Source organism: Oncorhynchus gorbuscha, linkage group LG04 (genome assembly GCF_021184085.1).
Source record: "Oncorhynchus gorbuscha isolate QuinsamMale2020 ecotype Even-year linkage group LG04, OgorEven_v1.0, whole genome shotgun sequence".
NCBI lineage: Eukaryota > Metazoa > Chordata > Actinopteri > Salmoniformes > Salmonidae > Oncorhynchus > Oncorhynchus gorbuscha.
In genome coordinates, this window is record NC_060176.1 from 77076348 (window position 1) to 77097973 (window position 21626).

The following is a 21626-nucleotide window of genomic DNA, read 5'->3' on the forward strand; positions in this document are numbered from 1 at the left end:
AATTAGTGCCCTTTATTCATCAATCTAGTACAAGGGAGGAGTGTGAAACCCCACAGACACTCAGCCCTCCGTGGAATGAGTTGGACATGTGGTTTAGAACTGTCATGTTGATTGAAGTCCTGGACTGTCAGTCCTTGTGTTCATAATTCTGTCAATTTGGCGGAATTCCCCTAAGCTTTGTATCAAACCAAGTGGTGGGGTTGCTGTACGACTGGAAAACAAATTAAGGATGGTGTCTTTAACTGTAACAAATGAGTGATATCTACACATCCTGTTAGAGGAAGCTGGTGATGAGATACCACTTTTCATGTGTATTAACTAGTTCACTCACTCACTGTTAAAAATGGAATTAGTATCAAACACTGTATGCTAATATTAACAATCAAGAACGTGAGATATGTGCTAAATAAAAGTTGACCGTGTTCAGTGCTACTTTTACTGTAGTCGATGAGCAGGACACAGGTACAGCATCTACTGTACATGGTGCTGGGATCTTTTGTGGGTTTCACAATCTGATATAAACCAAAGTTTGAACTATTTCACAGTTTTTCTTACTTGGGTAGAAGGTGGCAATGGATGTTATCTGACCTGCACTGGGCTTTATGTTGCTGGTCCATCAACTAGCTACACAGGTCTCCGTTCTAAGTCCAGGGCGTAGTGCGTTTTCCTCCACTCGTAATCACACCATGACCTGGACCAGAGCTATAATATGGCATGTTGCGTTAGACACACTGATCTACAGACTCCCTCTCATTGATCTTTCACAACACACGTTCTCGCTCTCTTTTCACTTGCATCATCGCTCCGATCCATAATCAGACTTTGATTTGGCATTCAAGAGTAATGAAAATCCATCCACTCAGCTCTTTTTTTTTTCGTAAACTGGACTGCTGCTTTAGAAATAATTATCTAGGTGTTTCAAAACTCTTTGCTTTTCAAAACTATTTTCTCTTTCACTGTGAAACAACAAAGCATATGTGTCTACCTCATGCTGTAGCAGTCTGAGAGTATTAAGAAAAACAGTGAAATTATTTATTGAATGTAAGCATTTGATATAGTTTATTTTCTGAAAATAAACAACTGATCTTCTCTTTCACGGTTCTGGACAGTGAACGTGACTGAGGAGGGGCATGACATATAGCAATTTGATTGGGAACACCTCTAAAACGCTCTCTAGTTCTGAGAGTTTTATTGGTGAATCCCCTCATTCGAGAGCTGTCACTGATCAAGATTGTATATTTCATTGGACATCAGTGCCGCCAGTCAACACGGTCGACCCACTCTTTTGCATACGACGTGTCTCGGCTGATGTGGAGCCAGTTTTTATTCGACCAATCAGGTTGCAGACAAACTGGTGGCGTGCCCCCGCGTGATATTATTCCGCTTGAACGTTCTGACCCCCAAAGATCACAGTCTTTTTGCATGTATTTTGATCAAACATATTTTGTACCTTGAACATATTATGCAATTGCAACCATTCTACAAAGTTAACAGCGTATTGTCATGATTTTGTAGAAAAGTGTGCTTGTTTGTATTTAAAAATAAATTTACCCAAAAAATATTCATAACAATGCACAACACCCGTTTATGCCCCAAGTGCATGTTTTTTTGTGAAAGAAATGAGGCTGAGGTGGGACAGTTTAAACAGGACTTGAACCAAACCCGATAGTCAGGGGTCCGCACAATACCATCTGTGCTAAAAAGGTCCAGACCTATTGGCAGAGGCCTCAGTGCACATGCCACGCATGCATTTTGCTCTCTCAAAAAACAGCCTGCCATTAAAATCCCTTTGGAACAGTAGGTCAATAATTCTGATGAGAAAGGACAGGTACACCATCCCTTGCCACCAGTGATTGAGGGAAAGTACTTTTGTAATGCAATTTACTCGTATTTTTTTTTAACAGTTTGTATGTAATAATCATGCACAATTCGAGGATATTGGTTAGATATCACACTGGTTTGACACTAAATTGATTTATTATGCAAGAAATAGATTGCGTCTTTAAGCGGAAGGATACTTTGTGTTATTGTGACAGCCGCGTCACCTCACGGTGGGAGGGATCTTTACTGGCTTTATCCTTGCAGTTTGTCCGCATGGAATGACAGTCCAATCTGGCCTTCTGTCTCATACTCATTCTTGGAAGTGTTTTTGCTACAGTAGCTAGCTTGCTATAAAGGACGACAGACTCATTTTTTTTTTAACGGAGGCGACAACAAGGCAACAACAATGTCAAAAGACACCGAACGTATGAGCGAGAAGATAATGGAGTCGAAGGTATTATGGTACCCAGACTCAAAGAAGAACACACAGATGGACAGATTCAGGACACAGGTGAACAGAGACTTTGGGCTTAATCTAGGTGAGTGACCCGGCGAGGGAGCAGCTTTTCAGACGGAGGACAGTCATGCTAGTCACCTCTAATTTTAACGTCATACATTCGGTACCGATCGATTCATTTTGCTAGGGAGAATCAACACACTGCATCATTAGCAAATGTAGCTGTGTGCATATTTTATAATATTGCTATAAGGTAGCCTAAGTACTGTAGTTGTCCCACGATGGAGCTGTCATCATTTCCAATCGTTTTTCCACCATACATGTTTTTCCCCATAGGGAATTTTAGAAACACTGTTTCGTGTAGGTTTACCGTGGCGTGTTTTGATAACTATGTAAATGTCTCTCGGACAATTTATCAAATTGCTCAGCTGTATTCACTCTCAGATTCGGAAATGTTAATTAGCGTCAAAGTAGACGAGATACATAACAACAAATCCCTGCAAGCTATCTCTAGCCGACACCTTTGCTAACCGGTATTGTGTCAATTTAAAACTTGCACAAGACCGCTTTCAGAATTGTCCATTTAAAAAAAAAGACTTTATTAATGACTAATTGGTTAATCCAGAAATTCTGACAGTACCGAATCGAACCGAATATCGTCCAAAGCATGGCATTTGTAGTTCTTTATGATAGCCACATTAGAAGTTTAACATTTCATTTTGCCGGGGTGTGGTGAATATATTGATGTCACCTTGTCCTAGAGAGATTGACAGTTATCAAAACATCACGCCAGGGTAAGCCTACACAAAACACATACCTTATTTTAAGTGTTTTTAAAATCCCCCTATGGGGAAAATTGAATAGTGGAAAATCGATTTGAACCATTTCCTTGTATGACCGCTAGGTTTTATGGGTATTATGAAACATACTGTGGTTCTCTATAGTTATTTAACCAAGCATGCCATGACAATGGTATATTCTGAATCAGGGGAGGATGGCGAACAATCAACACCTTTTTTTTTATTGTGACTTATATTCTTCAGAAGATTTAAATCTGTAAAAATGTTGTTTTGCTTGATTGGTTCAATAGCTATTGACGAGGGAACTGAACATCCAAATATAAAACTAACTTTACCAAGGTGCAAAACCAAACCATTTACAAAATAGGGCAAACGGTACGTTCCTGTAATTATTTTTTGTCTAAAATGTGTAGCAGCTGGAGGACAAACCTCATGATTGATCTCTCTGATGTCATTCCCCCTTGCAGCCAACTACAATGACCTGTACCAGTGGTCTGTGGAGAGCTACCCTGAGTTCTGGGCTGAGGTGTGGCGTTTCTGTGGGGTAGTAAGCTCCAGGATGTATGAGGAGGTGTGTCTACCCACTGTTTCCTGCTCTCTTATGTACATAACACTGAATAAGTGGATGGGTGCATCCTAAATGCCACCCTAATCTCTATAGTAGTGCACTTATTTTGACCATGGTCCATAGGACTCTGACAGCTGTTTGGGACATAGACATTGCCTTTTTTTATTGTGCTTTTTCATCCATCTAGTGCAGTAACACCTTCTACAATGTGATCTCTCACAATTTGTGTCATTATGATTAGGTAGAGTTTATAAAGTTCTTTGAGGGGTCCAATCGATTTTATCTATTCAGTCATTTACTTATCGGTACCCTTGTGCTTAGAGCAGAGCAGTATTACGCTGTAGTCGTTATTCCCTTACCCCAGGTTTGAACCATGTAGAACATTAGCCATTTCCCATCTTCCTCAGGTGGTGGATATCTCCAAGAGGATATCGGACGTCCCAGAGTGGTTCAAAGGAAGCCGCATGAACTATGCTGAGAACCTGCTAAAGCACAAAGACCAGGACAAGGTGGCCCTCTATGCTGCTAGTAAGTACGGCTGGGGCAATTCAGTCCATCTATTAGGCTTTTTTCCCTCCATTTTTATTGGTCAGTTTCCAAGATCCCATTCATCTGCAGTTGAGTAAATGTCCTAAATCAGCACCAGCACCCTGTGCTTCCAGACATGTTTTTATACTATAATTATTGTGCTTAAAAAATATATATTTATAGCTAGTGTGTCAACTATGAAATAAAGGGTCACAATGATATTCTTAATGGCCATTATAATTCCTTAGCTTAATTCCTGCTGGGGCCACGCAGACTGTACATTTCTTTGGATAAAAATGTCTGCTAAATGGCATATCTTAAACATATAGATCATTTTCTGAAGCACTGAGAAGATTATTCCAAAGGTCACCTTGACAACCCCCGTCCAAAATAGCACCTGTAATTCTGCTGTTTTATTTCCCCCAATAAGTTCTCCTAATTCAACATGTTTTTGGCCGACGACGGGTCCATACGGTATGCAGGGCAGTGTGATTTCATTAGGAGCCACAGGGTTTTCAGGCTCCTGCTCGCTCCTTGGGTTTTTAATATCCTGATGGGGATCCTCTTGTTATCATTCGATGCGGTCTCCACCCCACCCACCGCCCGCCCACCTCCTGTAAGTTGATTAGGAGAGGAGCGCTATTACTTAGGTGGCAGTGCACTACTGCTTAATGTGTCCTGTATTGGCACTGTAGGTCAGAGCAGGTTCCTGTATCGGCCCTGTAGGTCAGAGCAGGTCCCTGTATCGGCCCTGTAGGTCAGAGCAGGTCCCTGTATCGGCCCTGTAGGTCAGAGCAGGTCCCTGTATCGGCCCTGTAGGTCAGAGCAGGTCCCTGTATCGGCCCTGTAGGTCAGAGCAGGTCCCTGTATCGGCCCTGTAGGTCAGAGCAGGTCCCTGTATCGGCCCTGTAGGTCAGAGCAGGTCCCTGTAGGTCAGAGCAGGTCCCTGTAGGTCAGAGCAGGTCCCTGTAGGTCAGAGCAGGTCCCTGTAGGTCAGAGCAGGTCCCTGTAGGTCAGAGCAGGTCCCTGTAGGTCAGAGCAGGTCCCTGTAGGTCAGAGCAGGTCCCTGTAGGTCAGAGCAGGTCCCTGTAGGTCAGAGCAGGTCCCTGTATCGGCCCTGTAGGTCAGAGCAGGTCCCTGTATCGGCCCTGTAGGTCAGAGCAGGTCCCTGTATCGGCTCTGTAGGTCAGAGCAGGTTCCTGTATCGGCCCTGTAGGTCAGAGCAGGTTATTACTCGGATAGCTTTGCATACACTAACTATAGCCCTATTCTCTGTAATTTGGTCTGGTAAAGCACAGGACTAGTATTACAAGAGAACGTTGGTTATGTATTTATTACCCCAGAATGTCCATTATTCCAGAGGACGATTCGGCCTGGATTTGTGTTATTACCAAACTGACCCACTGTAATTCACGTTCATTGATTTATTTTTAATTAAATTGACAGATATGACTGAAGCCTGGAGATTTGTCATCTAGATGTGAAGATATTTCACCATGTCTAGGTGATTAACAGGCAACGCTGATCACTCCAGTTTGGCTCCTAACGTTCTAGAAACATAGCGACGCGTTCTAGAAACATAGCGACGCGTTCTAGAACCATACCGACGCGTTCTAGAACCATACCGACGCGTTCTAGAACATAGCGACGCGTTCTAGAAACATAGCGACGCGTTCTAGAAACATAGCGACGCGTTCTAGAAACATAGCGACGCGTTCTAGAAACATAGCGACGCGTTCTAGAAACATAGCGACGCGTTCTAGAAACATAGCGACGCGTTCTAGAAACATAGCAAAGCGTCCTCGCTGTAGTGTCGCCACAATGTCTGGACTGAGGAAGTTTAATCATTAGGATAGTTTAGTGCTCTGCAGTACAAGACTTCCTAAATGGCCCCATGCCTGCAGATGCAGTTTAGCTGCTTTGCGATGTATTAACCACAAGGGTTGCGTTAAATGGGCGTAATGGTTTTTATACAGACTCATTTGGCGACGTGCAATTCATTGGCGCACAACCTATAAGCACAAGCATTCACTGAAACGCTCTTCATATATTGTCTACTTTGTTATATTTTTTTTTACCCCCTTTTTCTCCCCAATTTCGTGGTATCCAATTGTTAGTAGTTACTGTCTTGTCTCTAGAACTTCCGTACGGGCTCGGGAGAGACTAAGGTCGAAAGCCATTCGTCCTCCGAAACACGACCCAACCAAGCCGCACTGCTTAACACAGCGCGCGTCCAACCCGGAAACCAGCCGCACCAATGTGTCGGAGGAAACACCGTACACCTAGCCAACCTGGTCAGCATGCACTGTGCCTGGCCCGCCACAGGAGTCGCTAGTGTGCGATGAGACAACAAGGATATCCTTACCGACCTAACCCGGACAACGCTAGGCCAATTGTGCGTCGCCCCATGGACCTCCCGGTTACGACAGAGCCTGGGCGCAAACACTGAGTCTCTGGTGTCACTGCACTTTGTTTTTAAGCTCCATTTATCAAATCAAGTTACTGTTTTTTTTTTTTCTTGCTGAAACTGCGATAAACACTTGTCAAACATTTCTCTCATTTCTCTTCGCACGGGACTAATGTTATCAGAGGACCTTAGAATTAGTCGATTCGGACGGGATTTAACTTACGGATGTGCTGATTTGTGATCATGCACCTAGGTTATGTAATTGTCTCCACCAGCAAATCTAATCCAGTGCGAATAGGGCTTTAGTTTCTGTCTACCTCTCATTTTCTCTCCCTCCTCTCTCTCTCTAAGCCGAGGAAAATGACGAGATCACCAAGGTTACTTTCGGGGAGCTGAGGCGCGATGTGGCGCTGTTCGCCGCCGCCATGAGGAAGATGGGTGTCGGGACAGGCGACAGAGTCGTAGGTGAGTCACCATGTAGCATTACCACCAAACCCCTACACTCACAAAGGTCAAGAGGAGAGGCTCTCTGTCTGACGACAGTGTGACAGTCCAGCTAGAAATATGCACACCACAAATCACCCCGACGTTTCGTCAAGCACTAGGCTCTGCATCTGAAATGGCACCCTACTCTCTATACCGAGTGCACTACTTTTGACCGACCAGGGTCCAAAGGGAGAGTCCTACCATAATCTCCCACCTCTGTAGAGTCCTACTATCATCTCCCCTTCTCCCTCACTCTGGGCCCCCTGCATGGAGATTGTCAGACCTTCTCTTCTGCAATTGGTCAAGAAACACCCCAGCCTGCTTCATGCTGACCTGTGATTGGTGCAGATTTTAACCCCCCCGCTGGCCTCTGTCTATATAGAGGCCTTTGTTGGCATGGGGTAACTGCAGCAAATTCTAAATGGCCCTATTCATCCATCCCTACTCCTCACCACAGTAGAACACTGTAATATAACGCAGGCCGTCTAACATGTTTCACCCGACTAGTCCTACTTGAAGAGCTGGTTTACTTTGATTTGATCCAAAGCAATATGTTTTGGTACTTGACTCGAACCCAGTATCCTGGTGTGGCAGCAATATGTTTTGGTATGGGACTCGAACCAGTATCCTGGTGTGGCAGCAATATGTTTTGGTATGGGACTCGAACCAGTATCCTGGTGTGGCTGCAATATGTTTTGGTATGGGACTCGAACCAGTATCCTGGTGTGGCAGCAATATGTTTTGGTATGGGACTCGAACCAGTATCCTGGTGTGGCAGCAATATGTTTTGGTATGGGACTCGAACCAGTATCCTGGTGTGGCTGCAATATGTTTTGGTATGGGACTCGAACCAGTATCCTGGTGTGGCAGCAATATGTTTTGGTATGGGACTCGAACCAGTATCCTGGTGTGGCAGCAATATGTTTTGGTATGGGACTCGAACCAGTATCCTGGTGTGGCAGCAATATGTTTTGGTATGGGACTCGAACCAGTATCCTGGTGTGGCAGCAATATGTTTTGGTATGGGACTCGAACCAGTATCCTGGTGTGGCAGCAAAATGTTTTGGTATGGGACTCGAACCAGTATCCTGGTGTGGCAGCAATATGTTTTGGTATGGGACTCGAACCAGTATCCTGGTGTGGCAGCAATATGTTTTGGTATGGGACTCGAACCCTGTATCCTGGTGTAGCAGCAATATGTTTTGGTATGGGACTCGAACACAGTATCCTGGTGTGGCAGCAATATGTTTTGGTATGGGACTCGAACCCAGTATCCTGGTGTGGCAGCAATATGTTTTGGTATGGGACTCGAACCCTGTATCCTGGTGTGGCAGCAATATGTTTTGGTATGGGACTCAAACACAGTATCCAGGTGTTGCAAGCCCCAACTGAGGCAGACCGGACCGTCTTCCCTCTTCACAAGACACTAGTATTTATTAAAGACGCTGCTTCCAGGAGTAGTACTTCTATTCAGTTACTGTTAATCCGCCTTGCGGGGGCGTCCAGTATGCCAGTGGGGGGCGGGGCTCAAGCTCTAGGCGCCAGTGTTCAAAAGCTCATATCAGACCGAGAGCCTAATGCTTCTTATGTAGTTATGAGTTTTAGTTTAGAAAATTCTCTCTCCACAGAAGCGACAGTTACAGGGGTGGTTAAAAACAGCTTGGTTACCGTAAGAACATCAGGAGAAACTGTACGGAAGGGAGGTGTGCTTCAAAATAGCCCTTTTACATAGACAACAGAGGGACAACCACTGACCGAGAGCTTTTTAACAGACAGAATTAGGGAAAAAAGAGACACACAGAGAAACAGCCAGGAGGACTTCTCAAGTTTACCTTAATTGCAGCATATTTGTGTAGTCTTTTAGCCAGACAACCTGCTGAGTTCAACTGTAAATAGAAGCTACATTTATCCTCAAGCTGACTACTACCCCCCCCCCCCCATTTTGATGTGTAATTTTTATTCAAGTTTATAAATAGCAGCTAAATACTGCATAAATCTATAGATAGTAGGCTACCCCGCCTAATGAAACCATCCTGAGTAAGCCCGTGTTTTGATGGTGGGCTGACTGTATTATTTGGTGTTAATAGATGGGGTTTTTTAACCCACAACCACTTTATATTCACTCTGGAACAGCGCGTGAATACAACTCAAATCATGCAGGGTCAGGTAGGCTACATAGGAGCGGCAGGGTAGCCTAGTGGTTAGAGCATTGGATGAGTAACCAGAAGGTTGCAAGTTCAAACCCACAGTTAACCCACTGTTCCTAGGCCGTCATTGAAAATAAGAATTTGTTCTTAACTGACTTGCCTAGTTAAATAAAGGTTAATATATATATATATATATATATATATATATATATGACAGTTTATTATATATACAGTTGAAGTTGGAAGTTTACATACACCTTAGCTAAATACATTTACAATCCGTTTTCCACAATTCCTGACATTTAATCCTAGTAAAAATTCCCTGTTTTAGGTCAGTTAGGATCACCACTTTTTATTTTAAGAATGTGAAATGTCAAAATAATAGTAGAGTAATTATTTATTTCAGCTTTTATTTCTTTCATCACATTCCCAGTGGGTCAGAAGTTTACGTAGTTGCAATTAGTATTTGGTAGCATTGCCTTTAAATTGTTTAACTTTGGTCGAATGTTTTGGGTAGCCTTCCACAAGCTTCCCACAATAAGTTGGGTGAATTTTGGCCCATTCCTCCTTACAGTCAAGGAGGTTTGTAGGCCTCCTTGCTCGCACACGCTTTTTCAGTTCTGCCCACACATTTTCTATGGGATTGAGGTCAGGGCTTTGTGATGGCCACTCCAATACCTTGACTATGTTGTCCTTAAGCCATTTTGCCACAACTTTGGAAATATGCTTGGGGTCATTGTCCATTTGGAAGACCCATTTGCAACCAAGCTTTACTGATGTTGCTTCAATATAGCCACATCATATTTCGTTCCTCACGATGCCATCTATTTTGTGAAGTGCACCAGTCCCTCCTGCAGCAAAGCAACCCCACAACATGATTCTGCCACCCCTGTGCTTCACGGTTGGGATGGTGTTCTTTGGCTTGCAGAGCTCCCCTTTTCTTCCAAACCTAACAATGGTCATTATGGCCAAACCGTTATATTTTTGTTGCATCAACCCAGAGGACATTTCTACAAAAAGTACGATATTTGTCCCCAGGTGCACTTGCAAACCGTAGTCTGGCTTTTTTTTTATGGTGGTTTTGGAGCAGTGGATTCTTCCTTGCTGAGTGGCCTTTCATTTTACTGCGGATATAGATACTTTTGTATTACAGAACGCACACACCCTCACAGAGATACATCTAGCATTACAGCACGCACACACAGAGATACACCTAGCATTACAGCATGCACACACAGAGATACACCTAGCATTACAGCACGCGCGCACACAGAGATACACCTAGCATTACAGCACGCGCGCACACAGAGATACACCGAGCATTACAGCACGCGCGCACACAGAGATACACCGAGCATTACAGCACGCACCGAGCACACACAGAGATACACCGAGCATTACAGCACGCGCGCACACAGAGATACACCGAGCATTACAGCACGCGCGCACACAGAGATACACCGAGCATTACAGCACGCGCGCACACAGAGATACACCGAGCATTACAGCACGCGCGCACACAGAGATACACCTAGCATTACAGCACGCGCGCACACAGAGATACACCGAGCATTACAGCACGCGCGCACACAGAGATACACCGAGCATTACAGCACGCGCGCACACAGAGATACACCGAGCATTACAGCACGCGCGCACACAGAGATACACCGAGCATTACAGCACGCGCGCACACAGAGATACACCTAGCATTACAGCACGCGCGCACACAGAGATACACCTAGCATTACAGCACGCGCGCACACAGAGATACACCGAGCATTACAGCACGCGCGCACACAGAGATACACCGAGCATTACAGCACGCGCGCACACAGAGATACACCGAGCATTACAGCACGCGCGCACACAGAGATACACCTAGCATTACAGCACGCGCGCACACAGAGATACACCTAGCATTGTAGGGGCAGTTTCACCACATAACAAGGCAAGAATACCGACATGGGCTAGTCTGCTAGTTCTATGGTAGCTTCAGTAGGAGAGCTGAACAAACCTTTTTGAATCACAGAAAAAGACCAACGACTGTGACTTGTATTATTATTTTTAGAAATGGACTCTCCTTGCTGTTCTGTGTTGTCATTTTGGGTTTTCAATTTGTGCATAATATTCTTCAATCATGTTTTCAAATTGTCCGGTGCAAACCTAAAGATGGCGGAAGCAGTATATCATAACATTACTCAACCTGTAGGTGCACTGTATCTGCACAGTGTACAGTAAACCATAATTGGTGATATGTGTGCGTTCTGTAATACTAGGTGTATCTGTGTGTGCGTCTACGTGCTGTAATAGTAAGTGTATCTGTGTGTGTGCTGTAATACTAGGTGTATCTGTGTATGGGTGTGTGCGTGCTGTAATGCTAGGTGTATCTTGGGTGTGTGTGCTACGTGTCCTTGTCCCACTCTGTTTGATAAAGTGTGGACTTCCTTTTCAGTGTGGGGGGAGAGAGAAATATAACCACTCAGCAGATGAAACCAGTCAAGGTTTATGGCTGCAGTCAAAACACACCTCCATCTATCCTTCTAGAAATGAACCCTTCAGCTGCAGACTGCTGGTTCTCACTGTTCTATCCTTCATTTAACCTTGTGTGTATTACATAGAAATGTCATTCTAGTTCTGTGGTGTGCTGCTTGACCTGTGTCTGTCTATTAATATCACATGTAAACTGCAGATCAATTCATTTGGTAAGAGAAACATGAATACGTGTATTGCTGAGTAAGTTCCAGTTAAATGTGTTTCTCTCAGAAGCTTTTGGAAGATGGACATGTAAACTCAGCAAAAAAAAAAAAGAAACGTCCTCTCACTGTCAACTGCGTTTTTATTTTCAGCAAACTTAACATGTGTAAATATTTGTATGGACATAACAAGATTGACCAACTGAGACATAAACTGGACAAGTTCCACAGACGTGACTAACAGAAATGGAATATTGTGTCCCTGAACAGAGGGGGGGGGGGGGGGGGTCAAAATCAAAAGTAACAGTCAGTATCTTAATATAATAATAATAATATATGCCATTTAGCAGACGCTTTTATCCAAAGCGACTTACAGTCATGTGTGCATGTGTGGCTGCAATGTACTGCAGTGTATCTCCTCCTCATTGACTGTACCAGATTTGCCAGTTCTTGCTGTGAGATGTTACTCCACTCTTCCACCAATGCACATGCATTTTCCTGGGGGGAATGGCCCTAGCCCTCACCCTCCGATCCTACAGGTCCCAGATGTGCTCAATGGGATTGAGATCCGGGTTCTTCGCTGGCCATGGCAGAACACTGACATTACGGTCTTGCAGGAAATCATGCACAGAACAAGCAGTGTGGCATTGTCATGTCAGGATGAGCCTGCAGGGAGGGTACCACATGAGGGAGGAGGATGTCTTCTTTGTAACGCACAGCATTGATATTGCCTGCAATGACAACAAGTTCAGTCTGATGCTGCGACACACAGACCATGACGGACCCTCCACCTCCAAATTGATCCCGCTCCAGAGTACAGGCCTCGCTGTAACGCTCATTCCTTCGACAATTAACGCAAATCCAACCATCATCCCTGGTGAGACAAAACCGTGAAGAGCACCTTTTGCCAGTCCTGTCTGGTCCAGCAATGGTGGGTTTGTGCCCATAGGTGACGTTGTTGCCGGTGATGTCTGGTGAGGACCTGCCTTACAACAGGCCTACAAGCCCTCAGTCCAGCCTCTCTCGGCCTATTGCGGACAGTCTGGGCACTCATGGAGGGATTGTGCGCTGCTGGTGTAAGTCTGAGTTGTTGCCATCCTGTACCTGTCCCACAGGTGTGGCGTTCAGATGTACCGATCCTGTGCAGGTGTTGTTACACGTGTCTCCCTGTTGTAGCACTGTCTTAGGCATCTCACAGTACAGACATTGCAATTTATTGCCCTGGCCACATCTGCAGTCCTCATGCCTCCTTGCAGCATGCCTAAGGCATGTTCACGCAGATGAGCAGGGACCCTGGGCATGTTTCTTTTGGTGTTTTTCAGAGTCGGTAGAAAGGCCTCTTTAGTGTTCTAAGTTTACATTACCGTGACCTTAATTGCCTACCGTCTGTGGCTGTTAGTGTCTTAACAACCGTTCCACAGGTGCATGTTCATTAGTTGTTTATGGTTCATTGAACAAGCATGGGAAACGGTGTTTAAACCCTTTATAATGAAGATAATGAAGATCTGTGAAGTTATCTTTGAAAGACAGGGTCCTGAAAAAGGGAGTTTTTTTTTTTTTTTGCAGAGTTTAAACACTAATACTTTGACCAGGCCTATATCTAAACTGTATGATCAATGCCCCAACTAAGCAATACCTACAATATGCTTTACTGTTGAAGACAAACCAATCTCCTCTTGACTATCTCCCGGGACTTCCTCATTGTTCAGACTGATACTGTATCCTCTTAGCACTTCCTTATTACCCCAGGCTCATTAACATGGTTGTACACTCACAACTTTATCACAGTCAGTTTCTCTCTACCACACTAGTTCCATCTAGTTTGTGGAGGGAGGAAGTAGGTTACACAATATAATTAAAGTTATTTAAAAAAAAAAATTTAGGATCACAATAAGCTATTGCCAGTGGCGGCAGCTAGTCGTAATGGAGTCCAGTGTTGTAGGTTACATTAATTGGCCCAGTGGATCCTGGTCCTGGGGGCTGTCCAGTGTAGTAGGTTACATTAATTGGCCCAGTGGGTCCTGGTCCTGGGGGCTGTCCAGTGTTGTAGGCTACATTAATTGGCCCAGTGGGTCCTGGTCCTGGGGGCTGTCCAGTGTTGTAGGTTACATTAATTGGCCCAGTGGGTCCTGGGGGGTGTCCAGTGTTGTAGGTTACATTAATTGGCCCAGTGGGTTCTGGTCCTGGGGGCTGTCCAGTGTTGTAGGTTACATTAATTGGCCCAGTGGGTCCTGGTCCTGGGGGGTGTCCAGTGTTGTAGGTTACATTAATTGGCCCAGTGGGTTCTGGTCCTGGGGACCCAAAGGGTTGCACAGTTTATTTATTTTTTCACACCTGATTTCAAATAATCAAAGGGTTGGTGATGAGTTGATTAATGTGTTTGTACGAGGACCAAAACAACTGAGTTCTTAGTGTCCCAGGAACAGGATTGCGAGTCTGACAGCCTATAGGTGTGGCTCTTGCTGTTGAAGGTTTCCACCGAGTAAGTGCAAGGGGTGTGTGTGTGTCACAACTCTACAGACAGTCATGAAGGCTTCTACATTTGTTTTATTTTAAGGCTTGGATTGTGTCCTTTCTCCCTACCCCCTCTGTGTGCCTCTAAACCAGTTAGGGGATTACCTGATCACCAGGATATCAGGTCAGTCCGTTTGCCACACTGACTACCTGGATTAACCTACCTGAGACACACACACACACACACACACACTCATACTGGTTATCTGATTTATCAGACACTCTTACTGTAAGGCGCTAGGTAAAACTACACGGCACAGTTCATGTAAGTCCATTTTTGTTTTTCAATAAAGCAGCTATCGGCTAAATCAGTCCGAGTAATAAAAAACAGACAAGTGCAGAACACACAATAGCCAGCGAAAGTGTGATTTGTGACAGGGTTATGGTTGCAGGCCGATGCTTGACATTGCTGGCATACTTGTTTTGCCACCTAAACAGGCTGCTGTTCACCTAAGTTAGCGTATGCTTCCCAGACAACATTTTATTTTAGGTTTGTTTTGGTGTTTTTCTGTGGGGCTGTTTGAGCACATTTCTTTCTGGAGGCAAGCTGACGTTCGGTAGCCGAACGTACTTGTACATTAAACACCTTTTTCTCCCCAATTTCGTGATATCCAATTGGTAGTTAGTCTTGTCCCATTGCTGCAAATCCGTACGGACACGGGAGAGGCGAAAGTCGAGTCATGTGTCCTCCGAAACACGACTGTTTCTTGACACACTACTTGCTGTACCAATGTGTCGGAGGAAACCCCATCCAGCTGGGAACCAAGTCTGCTTGCCCGGCCCGCCACAGGAGTCGCTAGAGCGCGATGGAACAAGGACATCCCAGCCGAGTCTGTAGTGACGCCTCTTGCACAGCGATTCACTGCCTTAGACCGCTGCTCCACTCGGAAGGCCTGTCGACGCCCCTTTATCGGTGATTGGTCGACTGTAGGGAATCTTCAAGTCTTTGTCTCTGCAAAAATGTACGTTTAGGGCAGATTTTTTGATTTATCTTAGATTGGTTTTGACTTTTGAAGAAGTGTTAGTGGGTACGCTGTTGATACGGTGTCTCAAGAGGGACAAATTAGTAATATTGCGTTTTTTTCCCCCCTTGTTTTTCAAGAGGTGTTTTAGGGAGTATGAGAGACACGGACTTGCACTTCACCTAGCCCAGTTCTGCTAGGAGCAAACTGAACCTAGCCCAGTTCTGCTAGGAGCAAACTGAACCTATGTATGCAGACACCTTCTTTAGACGGCGTACATATCACTGCTGATACCTGACTCCTGACCTGAGGCAGCACTCAAGCTGCTGGAGCCATGTAGGACTCAACTAGGGCTTGCGTCCCAAATGGCACCCTATCCCTTACAGAGCTCTGGTCTAAAGTAGTGCACTATAAGAGGGGAAAGGGTGCCATTTAGGATGCTCTCTGATTTTTCACTCTTATTGGGTTCTTCCGGGGATGACTACCTGTTCCTAGAATGAATGCTCTCTGTTCCACAACCTGTCCTTTATTCTCCTGCTCTTTTCCAAGACCTGTCCTTTTATCCTGCTCTCTGTTCCAAGACCTGTCCTTTTATCCTGCTCTCTGTTCCAAGACCTGTCCTTTTATCCTGCTCTCTGTTCCACGACCTGTCCTTTTATCCTGCTCTCTGTTCCACGACCTGTCCTTTTATCCTGCTCTCTGTACCACGACCTGTCCTTTTATCCTGCTCTCTGTACCACGACCTGTCCTTTTATCCTGCTCTCTGTACCACGACCTGTTCCAGTTCCCTAAGCTGCTGGTTTCTCTCCACCCTATGAAATTAGATTTGTGTCCTGGTGAGTAACAAGTAACAAGGGAGATGGCGTCCTGACGGAGAAAGGATTCATGAGTTATCGTAATATTGATCATTTGAATGCCCTCCACAATAAACCATCTCTTTTTCCTCTCTCCTTTCTCCCCTCTCTCTGTCGCTCTCTCAGGCTATCTACCCAATGGGATCCATGCGGTGGAGGCCATGTTGGCTGCGGCCAGCATCGGGGCCATCTGGTCGTCCACATCTGTGGACTTTGGAGTCAACGTAAGGATGACCTCGACTGCATCTTATATGACACCCTATTCCCCATCCAGTCCACCACTTTTGACCACGGGGAAGTGAGGGAGGGAGTGTAAGGTCTAGGTCAGCAGTCATGGTTAATGGGCAGGTGAGGGTTTCCTCTAATTTAGGAATAGTACTTTGTTCGTCTTGCTAATGGCTCCTGGGGGGGAGGGGTGTTAAGCTCTGTTATGGCCCCTAGTTCGATATACAGTACTTTTGGGACTCTCTGAATGATCTTTTACTGCCCCCTTGTGGCGAAAAGAGATTATTTCAACACCAAGCAGTGGAGCACATCAGCATTGTCAAAATGCACGTTAGATATGGCTTGTATGTAAAACTAAAGGGAAAGTCTTGTCTATTTGTAGTGTTTCACTGCCGTTTCGTATGATTTGGATCACAGTTCCCTAGCTGACTGTCGAATAGGAATTTCCAGGTGAACAAGGAAGAGCACTTGTTGATAATATCCATAAGAAATGACTAGTTTGGAAACAGGGAGAACAATATCCCACACAGGAGCAGAGAATGTCTAGTTGGCCTTCTTTGAGGAGAACATTTTTAAATCTTATTTCAAAATAGTTTAAGCTAATTTACTTTAAATTTATCATTTTAAAAACTTCATGCTTTGTGGAGAACAGTAGAAATGGCCCCAGTCATTATCACAATGGTTGCTGTAGCTTCGTTCACCTCAGGCGATCTACAAACACACAGCCTATTGGCTATACGATTAGCCGCTACCCATTAACTCCGCACCAGGATTAAAAACTATAATTGAATAAGTTCACAGGGATCTGTTAGCAGAGTTTTTTTTTAAAGCATTTATTACAATTTTTTTTTTCTATTTCTACAGCTAATATTTCTGCACATTTTGCCGTAGATAATATATTAACATGGCATAAGCTGAGTGAGAGTAACTAAAAAATCTGTGGGGGCACCCTGGAGGTCAGGGGGCACCCTGGAGGTCAGGGGGCACCCTGGAGGTCAGGGGGCACCCTGGAGGTCAGGGGGCACCCTGGAGGTCAGGGGGCACCCTGGAGGTCAGGGGGCACCCTGGAGGTCAGGGGGCACCCCGTGCCTAGTTTTGAATTTTTCCATGATAGCTGACTAGACTAATTTGACCAATCTACATTTAAAAAATATATATATACATTTTTTTTTTACTAACATGGTCTATCTAATTGGGGTGACTTTTCTTTGAGTGACAGATAACATGTGGGGAAATACTGGTGCACGTTGTGTATTCTACTATTCTAACTGTCAACCGGAAGTTGAAAACAAGACTTATTTCCTCATGTATCTACGGCCCAGTTGGAACTGTATGTATGTATGTATGCTCCGTGCTCATTAGAAACCCTTTGTGACTAACGTCCATACTGAGGACCACATTAAACTCAGTGTGACTGTAAAGTCCACATTAGAAACTAGTAGAAACCAGTGTAATCAATGTCATCCTCTGGGATTCTTTTTTCATTTTATGTTTAACTGTATGAATAGTTTTTTTCCCAAAATGTATCCATTGTCTCTGTGCTCTCTCTCTCTCAGGGTGTGTTGGACAGGTTCTCTCAGATCCAGCCAAAACTCATCTTCTCAGTTGCAGCGGTGGTGTACAACGGCAAACAGCACGACCACATGGAGAAACTACACAGTGTGGTCAAAGGTAGTGCAATACCTTGTTTCTGGGTCCTTTTGTGTGTGTGTGTGTGTGTGTGGTTAGTTAGTATTGGGGTGTGTGTATAATGTCACTACCACGGTCTGTTCATAGGACTGCCCGATCTCCAGAAGGTGGTTGTCATTCCCTACGTACGAAGCAAACAAGACACTGATCTTTCCAGGATCCCTAATAGGTGTGTGTTTCTGACTGAGTCAGGTTGACCCTTTTATGGGAGCTGGTCAAACGTAGTGCTCTAATATAGGACACAAGGTGCAGTTTGGGATGTACTTTCTGTGTTTTCTCGTTTACCCTCGTTTACCTAATGTGAAGTGTTTGTGGTATGTTAATTTCCTTCAATATATAACTAATACTCTTGCAGTCTCTCCTACTTGGGCTAAACATTTATCTGAGTTGTCTCTTTTTAACCTCTTCCTGTTTTTACTCTTTTACCATGTCTACATCTCTTCTTTTTCCCTCCCTCCCAGTGTGTATCTGGATGACTTTTTGGCCACAGGGAAGGAGGGGGACCAGGCCCCTCAGCTGGAGTTTGAGCAGCTGCCCTTCTCTCACCCCCTGTTTATCATGTACTCCTCTGGGACCACCGGATCCCCCAAGTGTATGGTGCACTCGGCAGGGGTAAGATACAGCTGTCTCTCTGATACCCACGCACACATATGGCTGCTGGGTCAGACCTCATCTGTACACAGTTCTGTCACCCACATCACACTGAACTCCAACAGACATTGGAACACAAAGTAGGATTCTGAAAATGAATAACATTCCAGAAGAAATGCCAAACCAAAGCAACTATCCTGCATTGTTGGGTGCATAACCGTGTGACTTTTTAAAACCGTTATTATTTCTAAATTAAAACCACATTCAAACAATATCCTTGCTACAAATTAGGCCACAACACTGCCCTGGTTTCTTCCACCAGATGGCAGCAACTGTCCATCAGACAACTTTCCCCATTTTTTTGTATTTTTTTGTTGTTGGTCTGTCACATAAAGGCCTGTTTTTATAGAGGCGTATTAATCTATGTTTTTATTAGGAAAATAAACTGTAGACAACACTATTTTAAATGGATGAAATAAGGCTTGAGCAGATGAATGTGGATGTTTTTAGTTATGGTGAGCTGTTTAAAAACACTGGAGTGTACTGTATGTCTAATTCACAATCATTTATCCTTAAAGGGGCAAAACAATTGACATTTCCCCCCCCCCACTAAGTTCACTTGTTAGTTCAGACATCTGTGTCTGTTTGAGGGTTTCTACACCACTTTTAGCTTCTCTCGGTCTCCCTCTCTCTCTGCGTCCTCCTTTCCTTGCATTGTACAATTTCCACTTCGTTCTCTCTCGCTCTTTCCCTCCTCTCCACCCCTTCTCCGGATAATTAGATAGTTATGTGGCATTCGACTCTGGTGGTGCCCGCCAGCACAGGCAATTAAACTGGCACTAGAGGCACCTTGTTAGGCTTTGTTAGGAATGCTGTCAAACCCAAACATCGCCCGCTATGGAAACAAGAGAAGAGGCATGGCATCTCTCTCACAAATCAGCCATCGGAGCACGCTCTCCGCATACACTTCTCATCCCGCTCTCCTCATCTCGTAATTACTTACCCCCCCTCCGGCTCCAACGGCCCTGGCACTCACACAGTCACTTAAACGCCAAAAGTCCTTCTGCCAATGCACACTTAGATGAGAGACAAAGGGATCCCGTTGTGTCAGGGATGTCAACTTTTTTAATTTTTTTTCCCTCAGGCATAAGGACAATGTAGGAATGTTGAGGGCTGCACTGACAAATGATTAGCTAGCCTATTTTCCCAGACTGGGACATTTAGGCAACACACACTGAAAAATATAATAAATAAAAAAATCTACATTTCCATAATTTGACTAAACGCTGTTTAAACAACAATCTTTGTTTTAAGGAAAGGCTTTGAAGTGTTTGTCAAAGATATTGGGATGTTCAGGAAAGGACAATCAACATGTCAAAACACTCTCCGACCATCTTGGTTGGACACACGTGGTACGTTTATGTAGTGAAGTGAACTAGCAGTTTATCTCGTGTAGATTTTGGAGAGAGAGGCCCTGGACTGAGAGGCACGTCGTGAGCTGATCTACTGTAGGGTCAGTTCAGAGAGAGGTGCCTCTCAGTCCAGGGCCTGTAGAGGGCTGATCTACTGTAGGATCAGTTCAGAGAGAGAGGTGCCTCTCAGTCCAGGGCCTGTAGAGGGCTGATCTACTGTAGGGTCAGTTCAGAGAGAGAGGTGCCTCTCAGTCCAGGGCCTGTAGAGGGCTGATCTACTGTAGGGTCAGTTCAGAGAGAGAGGTGCCTCTCAGTCCAGGGCCTGTAGAGGGCTGATCTACTGTCGGGTCAGTTTATCCTTTTAGATCATAATGAACCAGATGATATGGACAAGAGACGCCTCATTCTAGATTATTTCTTCACATTCCCAGTGGGACAGAAGATTACATACTTGCAATTAGTATTTGGTAGCATTGCCTTAAACAATTTAAACTTGGGTCAAACATTTTTGGGTAGCCTTCCACAAGCATCCCAAAATAATTTGGGTTAATTTTGGCCCATTCCTCCTTACAGAGCTGGTGTAACTGAGTCATGTTTGTAGGCCTCCTTGCTCGCACACACTTTCAGTTCTGCCCACAAAAGTTCAATAGAATTTAGGTCAGGGCTTTGTTATGGCCACTCCAGTACCTTGACTTTGTTGTCCTTAAGCCATTTTGCCACAACTTTGGAAGTATGCTTGGGGTCATTGTCCATTTGGAAGACTCATTTGCGACCAAGCTTTAACTTCCTGACTGATGTCTTGAGATGTTGCTTCAAAATATCCACAATCTATTTTGTGAAATGCACCAGTCCCTCCTGCAGCAAAGCACCCCACAACATTGCTGCCACCCCCTAGCTTCACAGTTGTCATGATGTTGGCCTGGCGGTAGGTTTATGACAGTCATAAATATCCCCCCCCCCCCCCCCTTTGTCCTCTCTCTACCCTACTGTCCTCTCTCTACCCTACTGAGGTTACATTTTCAAACCCCTTGGTTAATATAGGGATTCTGGGAACATCAGAAGGTGGGGGGAAATGAACAATATTCTGGTAATCCGACCAATTGAACATATGCGGTGGTACTTAATGAATATGATGTCAGTTCGGTTGTCATCTGAGACATTCTCATCAATGATAGGATGACAACTCAGTGGACAGTCTGCACATTGTAGTTATCGGGTTCACATGGAATTGTTGTTCAATTTAAATGCTTGAAAAAAAATATTGGTGAAGAGATTAAATGTAATTTTAGCTTCCAAATGAGAGATTTGGGTTTTCATAAGGTTAGGGCTCTGCTCAATCAGTGGCCCGCCCCTGTGAAGAGACATGGGTTAAAACCTTTCAAACACGCCCTCCTCTCCCTTCCTATATAAAGCCTTGACGACAATAAAACTCAGAGGATGACGGTCCAATGCCAGAATGGTTCAGATGA

At 44.6% G+C, this 21626-nt stretch overlaps 1 protein-coding gene across 1 annotated transcript in view; it reads left to right on the forward strand.

Moving 5' to 3' along the window:
- The first annotated feature begins 2040 nt into the window (after positions 1 to 2040).
- Positions 2041 to 21626, forward strand: part of aacs (acetoacetyl-CoA synthetase) — a 49835-nt gene continuing 30249 nt past the window's right edge. Inside the window, exons 1-8 of the mRNA XM_046348141.1 lie at positions 2041 to 2360; positions 3546 to 3649; positions 4054 to 4174; positions 6933 to 7046; positions 16367 to 16464; positions 18022 to 18136; positions 18242 to 18323; positions 18616 to 18766. Of these exons, the coding sequence (XP_046204097.1) occupies positions 2228 to 2360; positions 3546 to 3649; positions 4054 to 4174; positions 6933 to 7046; positions 16367 to 16464; positions 18022 to 18136; positions 18242 to 18323; positions 18616 to 18766 (918 nt within the window). The 5' untranslated portion in view covers positions 2041 to 2227. The remainder of the gene's footprint in view (positions 2361 to 3545; positions 3650 to 4053; positions 4175 to 6932; positions 7047 to 16366; positions 16465 to 18021; positions 18137 to 18241; positions 18324 to 18615; positions 18767 to 21626) is intronic.